At 38.8% G+C, this 14,945-nt stretch overlaps 1 protein-coding gene across 2 annotated transcripts in view; it reads left to right on the forward strand.

Annotated features, from left to right (window-relative positions):
- The window catches only part of MCCC1 (methylcrotonyl-CoA carboxylase subunit 1), a 57,421-nt gene extending 45,114 nt beyond the window's left edge, over positions 1-12,307 (forward strand). For both annotated transcript variants that reach the window (XM_059163368.1, XM_059163367.1), the window contains 5 exons: positions 4,589-4,638; positions 7,519-7,656; positions 9,002-9,109; positions 10,711-10,782; positions 11,948-12,307. In XM_059163368.1, the coding sequence (XP_059019351.1) occupies positions 4,589-4,638; positions 7,519-7,656; positions 9,002-9,109; positions 10,711-10,782; positions 11,948-12,076 (497 nt within the window). In that variant the 3' untranslated portion in view covers positions 12,077-12,307. The remainder of the gene's footprint in view (positions 1-4,588; positions 4,639-7,518; positions 7,657-9,001; positions 9,110-10,710; positions 10,783-11,947) is intronic.
- The last annotated feature ends 2,638 nt before the right edge of the window (positions 12,308-14,945 follow it).

Consider the following 14,945-nt stretch of genomic DNA (forward strand, 5'->3'; position numbering starts at 1 on the left):
TTTAATTAAGAGAATGAATACACGATTGAAAACCAGCATGGTTGCTGTTCACTACATCTTTTGGTGGTCTTTTTCAGCAATGACCCAGGCCTGAATGTAACAGCTTTCAGAAATGTTTTGATGGGTGTCTGATAAATGCTAAGTAACAGTAGTCATGATTGAATGAGTGCATATACCAGACAGGAAGTCATAAGGGCCAAGAAGCAATTATGAATCTAAAGTAGAACCAACTCTTAATTATCTCAGTGCAAATGATCAAGTATTTTAAATACTTAAGGCTTGAAGAATATCCCTACTTCGTTGCTAGTGACCATGCTTCACAAAACCCTGCCCTACCCTCAATAATAAGAACAAGAATAATAGCTAAGATTTATTGAGTGTTTTGTATATGCCAGATATTAAGTGCTTTCCATGAATAATTACCATTTTCAGAACAGGCCAATGAAATTGGTGTTATTATTAGTGTCAACTTTATAAATGGGGAACCAACTTAGAGAGATTAATAATTTTCTTAAAGTCATTCCAGAAGTAATTGGTGGAGTCAGAATTCAAACCCACACTCCAGGGTATATGTGCTAACCTAACACTGCACCATGCTACACTTCCATACCTTATTAAATATGTAAGAGGATGGGATGCCTGGCTGGTTCAGTCGGTTGAGCAAGCAACTTGATTCTGGGGTCATGAGTTCAAGCCCCACATTGGGCAAAGAATATGATGATTTATAGATTATATAGATTTTATCTATATTCTCTATAGATATATATAGATTATAGAGTAATTATAGAAAATTAATTTAAAAAATAGAGAAGAGGATATTTAACATTCTCTTGTGGAGATTTCTAGATAAGTAGGGGAGGGAAGAACAAATTCAGTTACCCATAACATATGAAAGAATTTATTCTCTTTGGTGCAAATGTAAATGGGATTGTTTTCTTTCTTTCCCTTTCTGCTATTTCATTATTAGTGAATAGAAATGCAACAGATTTTTGTATGTTGGTTTACGTATCCTGCAACTTTATTGAATTCATTTATTAGCTCTGCTTTTTGGTAGAGTCTTTAGGATTTTCTTTGTATGGTATCATATTATCTGGAAATAGATAATTACTTCTTTTTTATCCATTGAATGCCTTTTATTTATTTATTTTCTTGTCTGATTGCTCTGGCTAGAACTTCCAGTACTATGTTGAATAAAAGTGGTGAGAGTGGACATCCTTGTCTTCTTGCTGACCTTAGTGGGAAAACTTTCAGCTTTTTATCATTGAGTATGTTGTTAGCTGTGGGTTATCGATAGATAAATGGATAAAGAAGATGTGGCATATATACACAATGGAAGACAACTCAGCCTTAAGAAAGAATGAAATCTTGCCATTTGTGACAACATAGATGGACTTAGACAGTGAAATGAGTGAAATAAGCCAGAGAAAGACAAATATCATATCATTTCACTTATATGTGGATTCTAAAAAGCAAAACAAGTGAACAAACAAACAGTGAAGAAACAAACACAAAACAAACTAGTGTTTGCAGAAGGAGGGGGAGGCAGTAGATGAAATGGTGAAGGGGATTAAGAGGTACAAACTTCTAGTTATACAACAAGTAAGTCATAGGAATGAAAAGTACAGCATAGAGAATATAGTCAGTAATATAATACACATCAGGGTAAGCATTTCATAATGTATATAATTGCTGAATTCACTATGTTGTATACCAGAAACCAATTTAATATTATATACCAACTATAATTCAAGTTTTTAAGAAAATTTTTAAAAGAATTTAGTTTTCCTGGCAGTGTGTTTACTGTATTTCTGTTGGCATTCCTATCATCTGAATACATTTCATATTTCATAAATTGAAAAAACCCCTAATGTTTAATTGGTACATTTTCTCTTAAGAAGGGTTGAAAGATACTGGCAAGGTATAGGTTGGAGAAGTTTCATTTACTCATGTGTTCATTACAAACATATGTTCTTGTATGTTCATTACATCTGTTTTCAAAAAAACAGATGTTTTGAGTAATATGAAGAAGAGGAAAAAACATGTCTTTGTCCCTACTTTCCTCTCTCTAGGAATTCACCACCTAGCAAAGAAAAGAGAAATGCGTATGTTGGGAAGATAGGTGGTGTGGTGGTTAATAATGCAGACCCTAGGGAAGCCTGAGGGGTGTGTTGGTTAGGCATCCGACTCTTTGGCCTGAGGCCCTGAGACCCCTAAGCGTCATGGGATCGAGCCCCACATTGGACTTCACAGTCAGCACGGAGTCTGCTTAGGACTCCCTCTCCCTCTGTTTCACTGTGTTTTCTCTCTGTCTCTAAAATAAATAATTAAATCTTAAAATAAAATAAAATAAACATAATGCAGACCTTGGAGTTAGGCTGTTATGAGCGTGATCCTGATTCCTCTGTTGTCTGTGACCCTTGGGCAAGACACACACTCTAAGCGTCAAGGTCCTCAATCATAAATAGGAATGAAAGTAATAATTACTTCCTTGGGTTGTTGTGGATATTAAATGAGACAGTAGAAAGCTCATCGTGCAGCATATAGGAAGCAGTCAGTAGACATTAACTGTCATCCTCCTCCTCATCATCATGACGAAACTACCCCCTTGCTACTATTGAAAGACAAAGTAGATATATATGTCACATGTTAATTAAAAAAAAGTTGGAAAAATAAATAAAAAGTTTTAAGTTGGTTTCAGAACAATATGTTTAAGAATATACTATTTTTATAAAAAAAAATACGTTTGTGCATTCTGAAAGGACTCACATTAGAGAGTTTAACAGTAGTTACAGAAGGCAATAGAGAGGACTTTCCCTTTTTACTTTATATACTTCAGTATTTGACTTTTGTTAAGTTTTATTTTTGTACTTTTTTACAAAACAGCTGATAAAGAGAAAAATCATTCTGTCATAAAACTGGATGAGGAAAGAATCATAATGGTGTTTTATATGCAAATATTTATTGAAGTGTTTGGAGGAGAGTAAATTCATTCCAGCTAGACAGACTTTTCCCAGGGACCATGACTGAGCATGACGTGACCGCGGGGCGAGGTTTCGGTTTGGTATGCCTGGGGACTGACAGCATGTTGAAGGGGAGCATGAGCAAAGAGGCACAGCAGGGGGAAGACTGGAGGCACATAATGGAGAACATTAATTGGCCCATTTTCCCATTTGGTTGTAATATAGGACCCTATAGAAGAAGAGTGGGAAGTAAGACTGAGAGTTCAGGGCCTTCAATACCAGCCCAAGAATTCTGAATATAGTGGAGACACATTAGGAAGCATCAGCTGGGAGGGCTGAGACAGGAAGCAGGAAGTCCCAAGAAGACCTCAGTGTTGTTTGAGTGGGGAATGAGAGGAAGACATGAGTAGGACAGATAGGGAAGAATTTGGCAGTTTTGTAGTGACTATCAAATGTGAAAAGCAAAGGAGAAAGTAAGAAGGACAGGTTTTCAACCTGGATGACAAGGAAAGTAGTAGTGTCAGTCATGGAGCTCACAGGGTGGGAGGGAATGTGGGAAGAGCGGGGAGATGATTTATTGGGCCCTCCATATTTACTTTAAGGTGCGATAGAGCATCCAGCTGGGAATGACTAATCAGAGTTCTGGAGAAGGAAGGTCAGGGCTGGAAATAGATTTGAGCTGGCAGCATCAAAATGGTGGTTAAAGTATCAGGAGTCGATAAAATGACTTTGGTCTGCATTTTCTCGGCCGCAAAACTTTTGATTTCCATCTCCTAGGAAGGTCTTCTCCAACCACCCACCCCCACCCCCATCTCCTAGGAAAGTCCTTAACCAATTCAGTGTTCACATAATACTATGAAATATATATTGTATTTGTATCCTCTGTTACAGTTTGCAAAGCACTTTCACATTTAGTAAATCATTGTTACATTCTCATAACCATTTAATGGGTCAGAATGGACCAGGATATCAGGACTCTGAGATTTGAAATGATTTAGTCAAGATCACAGAGGTGATCATGCCACAGATGGCAGATTTGGATCTTAAACCAGAATTACTCTCTTCCAATCCATTGCATTTCCTACTTTAACACTGCAACTTTTCTTGTTGAAGGAAAATCATCTAAAATATCCTACAACATTAGAAGAGCTAAAACTCCACTTTTTAAAAAATTTGAATTCCAGTGTAGTTAACATACAGTGTTGTATTAGTTTCAGGTATACAGTAAGTGATTCAGCAATTCTGTACATTACTCAGTGCTCATCATGATAAGTGCACTCTTAATTCCAATCACCTGTTGCAGCTGATTCCCCCCCCCCCGCCCCCCACCCCCGCACCACCCGCCTCCCCTCTGGTAACCACCAGTTTATTTTCTATAGTTAAGAGACCGCTAAAACTCCATGTTTTATTGTTTGTTTGTTTTTTTAAAAGAAACCTTTGAAATTCACCTTTATTGGAACCTGCCTATAGACTTTTTTCCTTTAATCTTTATTGTCCGAGAGTTAAAAGGTGTTAACATCCCTAACAGGTGGTTATCTTTAAGGCTGAAAGAGATTTGTAGAGTGTCAGTTACTGAATAAATGATTGTCTTCTAATTTTTCTTCAATTTTCCCCCCTTTTCCATAAAGATGTAGCCATAGCTGTAACGTATAACCATGATGGGTCGTATAGCATGCGGGTAAGTCTTACTGGTTTTGTTCTACAGTTTAGAACTAAATCTGATCTTTCTCATACAGAGAAGGGTTTTGTTTTTTTTTTGTTTTACACTCTGGTTTCTCCTAAGCCAGTGACCAGTATGACTATAGTTGGAGGATGCCATGTGCTTTTATTTCAGACCAATTTGGTGAGATTACCCCCTCTCCAGTTCTGATTGTTTCCTCAATTTGGCTGTGGTTCCCTTAAGAATGAAAACTTGTTTAAAAAAAAAATAGTAATAATAGCTTTGAATCAGACTCCTGACAAGCCTCTAAAGTATGTGCATGTATTTACATCTAAAGCAGCCATTCTCAAACTTTTTGGTCTCAAAATCCGTGTACGCCCTTCAAACTTATTAAGACATTCCAATGAGCTTTTGTGTAAATACATGTATTAATATTTACCATTCAGAAAGTTAAACCAAGCATACTTTTATTTCTTACTGTTCTTTTTAATGTATATTTTTAAAATTATATGTTAAATTTATCATATTAAACATTATGGAGTGAAAAGACATTGTTTTACAGGCATCACTGCCACCCATCTCCTCTTTTCTCTTGCAAAATTGACACTTTGTACCCATTACACAATAACATTCTACTTGCCCTTTTCCACCTCCCTCTCCTTCCAGCCCCTGTCAACCACCATCCTACTTTTCTGGGTCTATGAATTTGACTACTTTAAATACCTCATATAAATGAAATCATTCAATATTTGTCCTTCTGCGACTGGCTGTTTCACTTAGCATGTCTTCAAGGTTCTTCTGTGTTGTAGCATATGCTCAGTGTTCCATCTGTGGAGTGATACTGCATTGCCTCTCTATACCACACTTTTGTTTATTCATTCGTCTCTGATGGAAACTTGGGTTGCTTCCACCTTTTGCCTGTTGTGGATAATGTTGCTACGTACGTGGGGGACAAATACCTCTTTGAGACCCTGTTCTCAATCCTTTTGGGCATATACTCATAAATAGAATTGCTAGATCATATGGTCATGTTCTATTTTTAATTTTTTGAAGAACTGTTTTCCACAGTGACTGTACCATTTCATGTTCTTACCAACAGTGCACAAGGGTTCCCTTTTCTCTGCATCCTCGCCAACATTGATTTTGTTTCTTTTTTTCTTCTTCATAATAGCCATCCTAATGGGTATGAAGTGTTATCTCACTGTGGTTTTGATTTGCATTTCCATAATGAATAATGATGTTGAGCATCTTTTCATATGCTAATTGGCCATTTGTGTATCTTCTTTGGAGAAATGTCTATTCAAGTCCTTTGCCTCTTTTTTAACTCAGGTTGGGTTTTTTTGTTGTTGTTGTTGAGTTGTAGGATAAATTGAGAAAATTTAAAACCTAAGATTACACAGCACATGTTCCATTAGCTGTCAGGGTAACATTATCAAACGCTCTGCAGTCTCTAGAAAATCCCAGTGTATATTCATGAGAGAATGAGGGTTTAAAAAGGCAAGTAACGTCAATATTATTATGAAGTGGTTTGGGGACCCCAGGGGATCTGCAGGTCATACTTTGAGAATCCCTATCAAAGTGTTCATGGTAGTTCTCAATTAAAAGAAGTCCTTACACTGATAAAATAAAATGCTGCAAAGGGATTTTAAAAAATAACAATAATGTGTGAACTCAACCAAATTTCTATATAGTAAGGTACAAATTCATAGAGCAGAATAAATCACTTTTAATCTGAGCCAAGAGACTTTAAGTCCTACAAAAAGGATTGATTAAGGATATGCTGCAGATCTGCCAGTGCCATGAGATACCATTTTTGTTTCACTGAGATTCAGAAAAACTGGGAAGTCTATGAGGGTTGTAATTCATATTGGTCCCTCTGGTTTGGGGGCCCCCTTCTTATTCCCTTGGTAAAGTCAGCTACAGATTTGTTCTAATCTGCTCTTTGAACTATATTCACAAATTTAGAATGAGCTTGTGTAAACCTTTAACCAAAACTGTTCCCGATCTAACCTTTATGTCCTGAGAATTTCACAAACATTCAAATGGCTGTTTTAGTAGGTTACAAAGCTCAGTAAATGTCATATTTAACTTAGGATAGATGAGAACCGGCGTATAAATACTACAGTGTAACCTGGTTCACCTCAACCTCTATAATATATTTGAAAAGAATAGCCATGGGACTTTGACAGTAACCCCATAGGAATTGAAATGAAACATAGAGAAGATTTAAATGGATTTCCTGTGTGTAAAGGAATTTTTTTTTCTTGGGTGTGTATGTGAGAAAACATTTTTGAAACAGAAAGGTTTCCTGTCCCTTTGTCAGCTTCCCTGAAAGATCAAGTGTGGAATCTGTTCTTTGGCATTTTCTCTTACAGTGAGAAAACTGTGGCCAGTCTCCAGCTAATTTATCTTCTTAAACTCAAAACTGAAACCCATACATTTTAGCTACATATTGGAGAGAGAAAAGACATACCATCTAATTAGGTGGTTCTGGCTTTTTTCTTTACTAACAAACATTGGCATAGTAAAGCCAAATTTGACTTCAGGTACTCAGATATGAATTCTAATGTGTAATATAGTCAACTGAATTTTAATAATCTTGCTTAATTTGATTTGTATTTCTATTTCATGTTTTTATTGTTATTCTTAACATTTATCTGCAGCATTAATAGTGCTATAGATAAGTTATCTGTTTTTTTTTCTTTTAATTATCATATGTTGTTTCTATTCATAGTACTTTGTTTATGAGTCTTAAGTTCCTATATGGCTTTTTAAAAAAAATATATTTCATCTGTTACCTTTTGAAACTATTAATAGTAAAGAATTGATTGATTTTATTAATTCTATAGGGTGGTTTATTTATTTTAAGGATCTTATTTTTCTCTTTTTTTTCCCCAGATTGAAGATGAAACTTTCCAAGTCCTTGGTGATCTTTGTACTGAGGGAGACTACACTTACCTGAAATGTTCTGTTAATGGAGTTGCTAGTAAAACTAAGCTAATTATCCTGGAAAATACTATTTACCTATTTTCCATGGTAACGTCTCTTTTTTTATAATACCACTGTTGAGGTCTGGGAGAACATTGCTTGACCAGAGGCACCCCACTGAAACATCAGGAAGAACCTTGCTTCCTTCCATCACTGCTATGACCTGCCCTCTGTGTCCTCCTCTCCACCCTGTTCCTTTGCCACATTCCTGCTCTCCCTGGTTCTTTATTCACACAGTTCCTCACTGATAGACACATATCCATTCTCTTCCTTTAATTCTAAAACAAGTCCTGACACCCTACTTGTCAGAGTGTCTCACTGCCCCGTGCACAGTATTTTGTCAGGCATTTGGTGCCTGAATACTTTGGCAACCACCATCCTCCTGGCACTTGGAATTCTGGGCATTTGGGAGGAGGTGACCATTGAGGAAAGAGTCTGTGGACCTAATATTCCTTGTGGGGAAGGTGGGCATTGGGGAAGTAGTGGGGGTTAATGGTGATATCTTGGCAATCAAAGGATGGTTGGTGACTGAGGCAAATGTGGCATAGGTTTGGATCAGAGTATGTCTCCTGTCTTATTGGTCCCATTTAGGAGCCTGCTGCCTGATGAGCCCATAGTTTCTACATGGGCAGAAAAGAAAATGTATTATCAAATACACTGTGGCCTCTTCCAAGTCTTCTCACATTTGACAACCCGCTTACAGTTCATACTCCTTTGTGATCAGATGCCTTTAGTATTAAGCAGTTAAACTACTTACCGTATACAGAGTCAAGGATGATCTGACATGATCAGGCATTCCTCTCCATAGTTACTCTGCTATAACAATGTGTTGGTGGAGGCAGTATAGTGGAGTGGTGATGAGTAGGAGTTCTGGAACGTGAAGCTGCTTTGGTTCAAATCCTGGCTTTACCTTGGAACAGGTGTGTGAGCTAGGGCTAGTTAAACTCTCTGGCTTCAGTTCCCCCATCTCTAAACAGGAAAAATAACAGTACCTACCTACCTCATAAGCTTCCTGTGATGATCAATGAAAAAAAAATAATAATAATATATATATGGCATTTAAGAACAGTTCCTGGCTTTGACCAAGCACTTGAAGTGGGGATGCTGCCCAAAATGTCTTTTGGACAGTGGCTATCTTTTTGTCAGCAGTTAAATACATTAAATCCTTTAATTCCCTGTGAGGCATGATGCCATTACTCCTTTATATGATGGGAAACTAAGACTTAGAGGGGGTTAATAATTTGCTTAAGGTCACCAAACTAGATTAAAACCCTCGTATTAAAGATGACTAATAGTTAACAAATAGCTTGAAAATAGTCATTATCTTAGGTATATTAATAAAACTGCAGTGGTTTGATCTTGATTTCATTTCTAGTTTGTTTTCTATTTATAGGAAGGAAGTACACAGATTGGCATTCCAGTCCCCAAATACTTGTCTTCAGTGAGCTCAGATGGAACTCAGGAAGGAGCCATAGCTCCTATGACGGGTACCATTGAAAAGGTAATCACGTGAACATATGTGGTAGACAGATGTTCAGTAAGGCCCAGTAAATGGCATATATATCATTTTTCCCTCTCCAAATCTTTCCGATTGGAAAACATCCTACTCTGGATAACAAGACATGGGGGGCACCTGGCTCCCTCAGTCGATGAAAGTATGTGTCTCAGAGTTGTAAATTCAAGCACCGTGTTTTGTGCAGAGATGACTTAAAAATAAAATACTTAAAAAAGAGAAAACAAGAGACTATGATAGATTCAAGTTCTCTGTTCAGTCTTCAGTGAAAATACCCATTTACCTAGTTTATGATACTGTTATCTTTGAAAGTGGCAATTTCCATCAAAGTACAAATAATCTAAATTTGTCTTTTTATGATTAAAATGGATCATTCATCAAGCACTATCCAAAGGGCTGGTTTTTTTTTTTTATGTTAACAGCAAACAATTTATCACGAAATAACATTTTTTCTAATGTACCTAACTGCATGCATGTTAAAATAAAATTTGAAAGGCTGGTACTGGTGAAGAACAACGAGCTTTGGTGTTGTATGCTATATGTATTCAGAGTTGAGATCCATACTGAAATAACTTCAAATAGTGGTGGATCGGTAGTCTTTTTGTTACACACTTGAATATAGTAGAGTCCCTGTAAATGCATCTAAGTCATAAAAACTCAACTCTATATTCTTGGTACCCAAAAAGAAGAAAAAGAAAATAACCATTTAAGTAGTGAAAATGATTGCACCCACCATTCCCCTCAACAGATGATTGCCCCAGAGGGAGTATAAGCTCAGAGACTTGGATCACTCAGTCTCCATTCCCATGGACATTCCATAATGTGGCATCTTTGCACACCTGTGGGGAAAAGATTTTCCCCATAGCTGCCCCCTAGACCATGGATTCCACCAAGCACTATTAGGGCATCATCCAGCGTTGGGTGATTTGATGGCTTTCAGAGGTGTTTCTCATTTTTCACACTTTGGCCTCTGTACATTGACTCTAGAACCTAACTCCACTGTGTAATGTTTCCAGAAACTGCTTCATCACCATGTTAACCAAGAAGACAGTGATACATGGGATATATGAGTTCATTTTTACATGTGAAAAGGAAAATAGAAATTTTTTTCCATGGTTGCCAATAAGTTTAATTCTTTCACATGAAGATAGTCTATGCATTTACTACACAGGGGCCTCAAAGCTTGGAGCACTATCCTAGACCACCTAAAAAATCTAGAAAACCAGGCATGACCCTCCAATGCCTATAATATTGAAGCATATTGGTTCTTCCTTGGTGGTATGGCTTGTCTGTACATATGTGAAAACAGAAAAGGATCTCAAGATATATAAAGCATATTCATTCAATTCCAGGAAAACTAGAGGGTTTGAGGATGGAGGTGAGGAGCTAAACAGTGCTCCCCGAAGACATGAGGGCCAGCAATGCCAGATTGACGAGTAGGTCTCTGATTGGCCCCAGCACCCCTGTCTTTGGCAGATAAGAGAACCACATAGATCCGTACTTCCACTCTATGCATCCTTACGCCAACTCTGTAGACCATGAGGGACCTCTGTCTTTTTCAGTATTAACATGTCACTCTTAATTTCTAGATATTTGTGAAAGTTGGAGACAAAGTAAAAGCTGGAGATTCTCTAATGGTTATGATTGCCATGAAAATGGAGGTAATGAAATCACAAGTTCACTTGCCAATTAAACTTCGGGAACTTTCAGACCTAATTGGCTTTTTGCCTTATTTTATAAGTTAATACCATTTTAAATAGTAAGAGCCATGGGTTGATGAACCATTAACTGCAGGACATAAAACCAAAACACTCTTCTTTTAAATAGGTTTTCATTTAATTTTGTGAAATGGCATTTGTCAGTTCTGATACTGAAATTAAAGAAATTATCAGTAGCTTAAATTCAGGCAGTACCCCCAGCTGATTGTTAGGCTGTTGGTATTTTCTAAGGCCAAACTTGGGATGCCAAGCATCAGTATCAGGGTGAAAACCTCAGTCAAACTAGATGAGCTCTTGAGGTTTATAGATGGTTGGAAATTGTAGGCCAGTAGTGGTCAGCCTGGCCATTTATTACCGTCACCTGATGAGGAGAGCTTTTCCAAACTACTTCCCCAGAATAGCTGAATTGGGCTCTCCTGCACTGGGGCCCAGGGATTGATAGTTTTATTTAACAGCTTCTCAAGTGAGACTCTGCGGTGAAGCTTGTGGCAAAATACCAGATAGGCCAGAGTGTCCCGGTCAGTGACCTTGAGTGTGATACAGGTGCGTCAGAACAGTGACTCCTCACAACCCCAAAGCACACCATAAAAATGTTACTTTCGGGGTGCCTGGGTGGCTCAGTGGGTTAAGCCGCTGCCTTCAGCTCAGGTCATGATCTCAGGGTCCTGGGATCGAGTCCCGCATCGGGCTCTCTGCTCAGCAGGGAGCCTGCTTCCTCCTCTCTCCTCTGCCTGCCTCTCTGCCTGCCTCTCTGCCTACTTGTAATCTCTCTCTGTCAAATAAATAAAATCTTAAAAAAAAAAAAAAAAAAAAAAAAAAATGTTACTTTCTCTGGGGTTATGGATATTGGGGACGGTATGTGCTATGGTGAGTGCTGTGAAGTGTGTAAACCTGGTGATTCACAGACCTATACCCCTGTTGCTAATAATACATTATATTTTTATTAAAAAAAAATTTTTTTTAATGTTACTTTCTCTGGGTGCTATGGTATCTAAAAGCTGGAAAAACTTCAAATCAACCGGCTTTTTAACTTTTCATCTCTCTTGCCTTGCTGCGTGCTCAGTCTTCGTTGGTATTGCAGTCACTGTCCTGTCTTGTGTTCCTACAGCACACCATAAAGGCTCCAAAGGATGGCACGATCAAGACCGTGTTCTACAAAGAAGGTTCTCAGGCCAACAGACACGCTCTCTTAATCGAGTTTGAGGAAGAGGCATCTGACCAAAGAAAAGCAAAATAAACTCTGTCAAAGAAATGCCCCGTTAAGCAGTATCTTCAGTATAGTATCTATGCGAAAAAGAGAAAGTGCCTTCCTGCTTTTCTCGGAGTCTAATAAGCAGCAGTTTTACTGCTGATTTATGATTATTATTAAGCTAAAACACATTTTTATCTTTGAGAATCATGTACTTGGGTCACCACTACAATAAATTATCTCAAAATATTTCATACTAATAAACCAAATTGTACTTTATTGGAAGCTAATATAGTTTGTTTCTGCCTCAAATATTATACACTGTAAGGTCCTTTAGGAAGGCAAGTAGCACTTTGATCAAAAGAGAAGGACTGGAGGAAGAAAGGTGGTTTAAATTATTTCCCATTTAAAATCATGATGAAAATAGGCATAGTTCAGAGACAGAAGCAAATCTGAAAACATGATTGAGTTGAACATAATTTTCCTGGGGCACCTGGGTGGCTCAGTCAGATACGTGTTGGACTCTTGATTTCTGCTGAAGTTATTATCTCAGGATTGTGAGTCCAAGCCTCATATCTGGCTCCACGCTGGGTGTGGAGCCCGCTTAACATTCTCCTGGGTACCTGGGTGGCTCAGTTGGTTTGGTGTCTGACTTGATTTCAGCTCAAGTCATGATCTAAGCGTCATGAGATCAGGCTCTGCATCTGGCTCGCAACCAACTCAGTCTGTTCTCCCCGCCTCCTCTGCCCCTCCCCCAACTCATGCATGTGCCCTCTCTCTAAATAAATAAGATCTTAAAAAAAAAAAATTCTCAGGGCACCTGGGTGGCTCAGTCAGTTAAACGTCCACCTTCAGTTCAGTTCATGATCACAGGATCCTAGGATAGAGCTCTACGTCTGGCTCCCTGCTTGATGGGGACCCTGCTTCTCATTCTCCCTTTGCTGTTCCTCCTCTGTGTGTATGTGTGTAAGATAAATAAAATCTTTTAAAAATTAAAAAGTTTACTCTCCCTCTCCTTTTACCTCTGCCCCCTCTCTCCTGCTCTAAAGAAGAAAGAAAGAGAAAAAGAAAGGAAAGAGAAAATGAATGGGGTGCCTGGGTGGCTCAGCTGGTTAAGTGGCTGCCTTTGGCTCAGATTACGAGCTCAGGGTCCTAGAATTGAGCTCTATATTAATCTCCCTCCTCAGCGGGGAGCCTGCTTCTCCTTCTGCCTATGCCACTTCCCATGCTTTTGTGCTCTCTCTCTCTGTTGTAAATAAATTAAAAAAAAAAAAAAATGAGTAAGGTGGGTTCACATCCAAAAACAGATGTGCCCAACTGAAATAGAGGGCACTTGGGGCCTATAAGAGAAGATGTGTGGAATTTAGTTTGGTGCCAAACTAACTGGCAAGGAAGAGCCCTTTTGGATTTTTAACTTGCAAGTAGCAAGTTAACTTGTAACTTGCAAGTAGCAGTTACATTTAATTGTTTCTAAGCAGGGAAAACAGTGATTTGTAGAAAATTTGGCTAGTAGAGCCTCTTTAAGAAACTTTGACATTATTTCACAATGTTAAACATTTGCATACTCTATGACCTAACTTCTAGAAATGCACAAACGCACTTGAGCACCAAGAATGTTCATAGCCACATTACCCATAACACTGGAAACAATCCCGGTTGGTTGGCAGGAGAAAGGATAAATAACTCTGGTATGGCACACAGTGGAATACTATCGAACAACAAGATAAACAGGCTGAGAACATCAAGGCATGGGTTTTGGAATCATAAATTTAAAGACCGGGATAAGCTTCGGGCATTTATCAGGCCAGTGGTTGAGACAGGTGAGGCCTATAGAGATAGATGCAAGGTACTGGTAATGCTCCAGGGCTGAACGGTTGGTTGGTTATATTCATCATGCAATTATGTTTCATAACATATTACATAGAAACTTTTCATAATTCAAATAATATTTTTAAGATTTTTATCGGGCAGCTATATGCATGTGGACAGAGGAGGAAAAGACTAGAGCCTAGAAAACCAGTTAGGAAGTTCTTACAGATATTTCGGCATGGGGTCATAAAGGGCAAGGCCCTCTCAGACACAGATTTTTAAATCTATTTTTAGCAACAGAGGCTTTGCCTGGATCCAAGCAAAACTGTCTACAGAGGGAAAAGCAAAGGTGTCCTGGTGGAAATTTGGGGTTGCTATTTTCTCCCTTTCATCTTTTTCATGGAACAAGATTGAGTTCTCAATTTCCTTGTTACTTGACTCTCTTGGTCATAGGTAATAGCGTGCATAGGGGGAATTTCAAGCCCGCCAGCCCAATTACCCACATATTGGTGGAATCCTTTGAGAGCATTGCCAACTGTGGTGCTGTGAGAGCAGGGTTCCTGATTACATGTGACTGCATCTGTTCCTTCTAAAGACAGCATTTGCCATAGACCAGGACCTCTGGAAACCAAAATGGCAAGAAATGGCTTTTGCTCCCGCCCTAATTAATGGAAAACAGGATCCAGCTATGTAGAAGAATATCCTCTAACTGATAGTATGATATACCTGTGCAGTTGGGTGCCATGGCAGGGGCCAGGTGAGTGGTGTAATCACTTCTACTTTAAAGGGGCTGGGAGGCTGCGGGAGAGGCGGTGACATCCGACCTGGGCTTTGGAGTACAGCCATTTGCCAGCAGAGAAAGAAGGTAAGATAAGGCCACCGCAGGGAGAGGGACTGGCAAGGGCTAATAATAACAGTAAGGCGTGAAAGTGCACACGACGTTCAGGGCACAGAGCCATCCAGCTTGGGCTGGGTCACAGGTGCAGCAGAGAGGGGCTTGGGGAAGTGGCTGCCCAGCAGGGAAAGCACTTGATTCTGGAGGCAGTTGGGAGCCCTGGAGGTTTTCAAACAACGTTTTTCAAAGTTGTTTCTGTCCACAGTCTGGAGT

The sequence above is a fragment of the Mustela lutreola genome, chromosome 2, assembly GCF_030435805.1.
Source record: "Mustela lutreola isolate mMusLut2 chromosome 2, mMusLut2.pri, whole genome shotgun sequence".
Classification (NCBI taxonomy): domain Eukaryota; kingdom Metazoa; phylum Chordata; class Mammalia; order Carnivora; family Mustelidae; genus Mustela; species Mustela lutreola.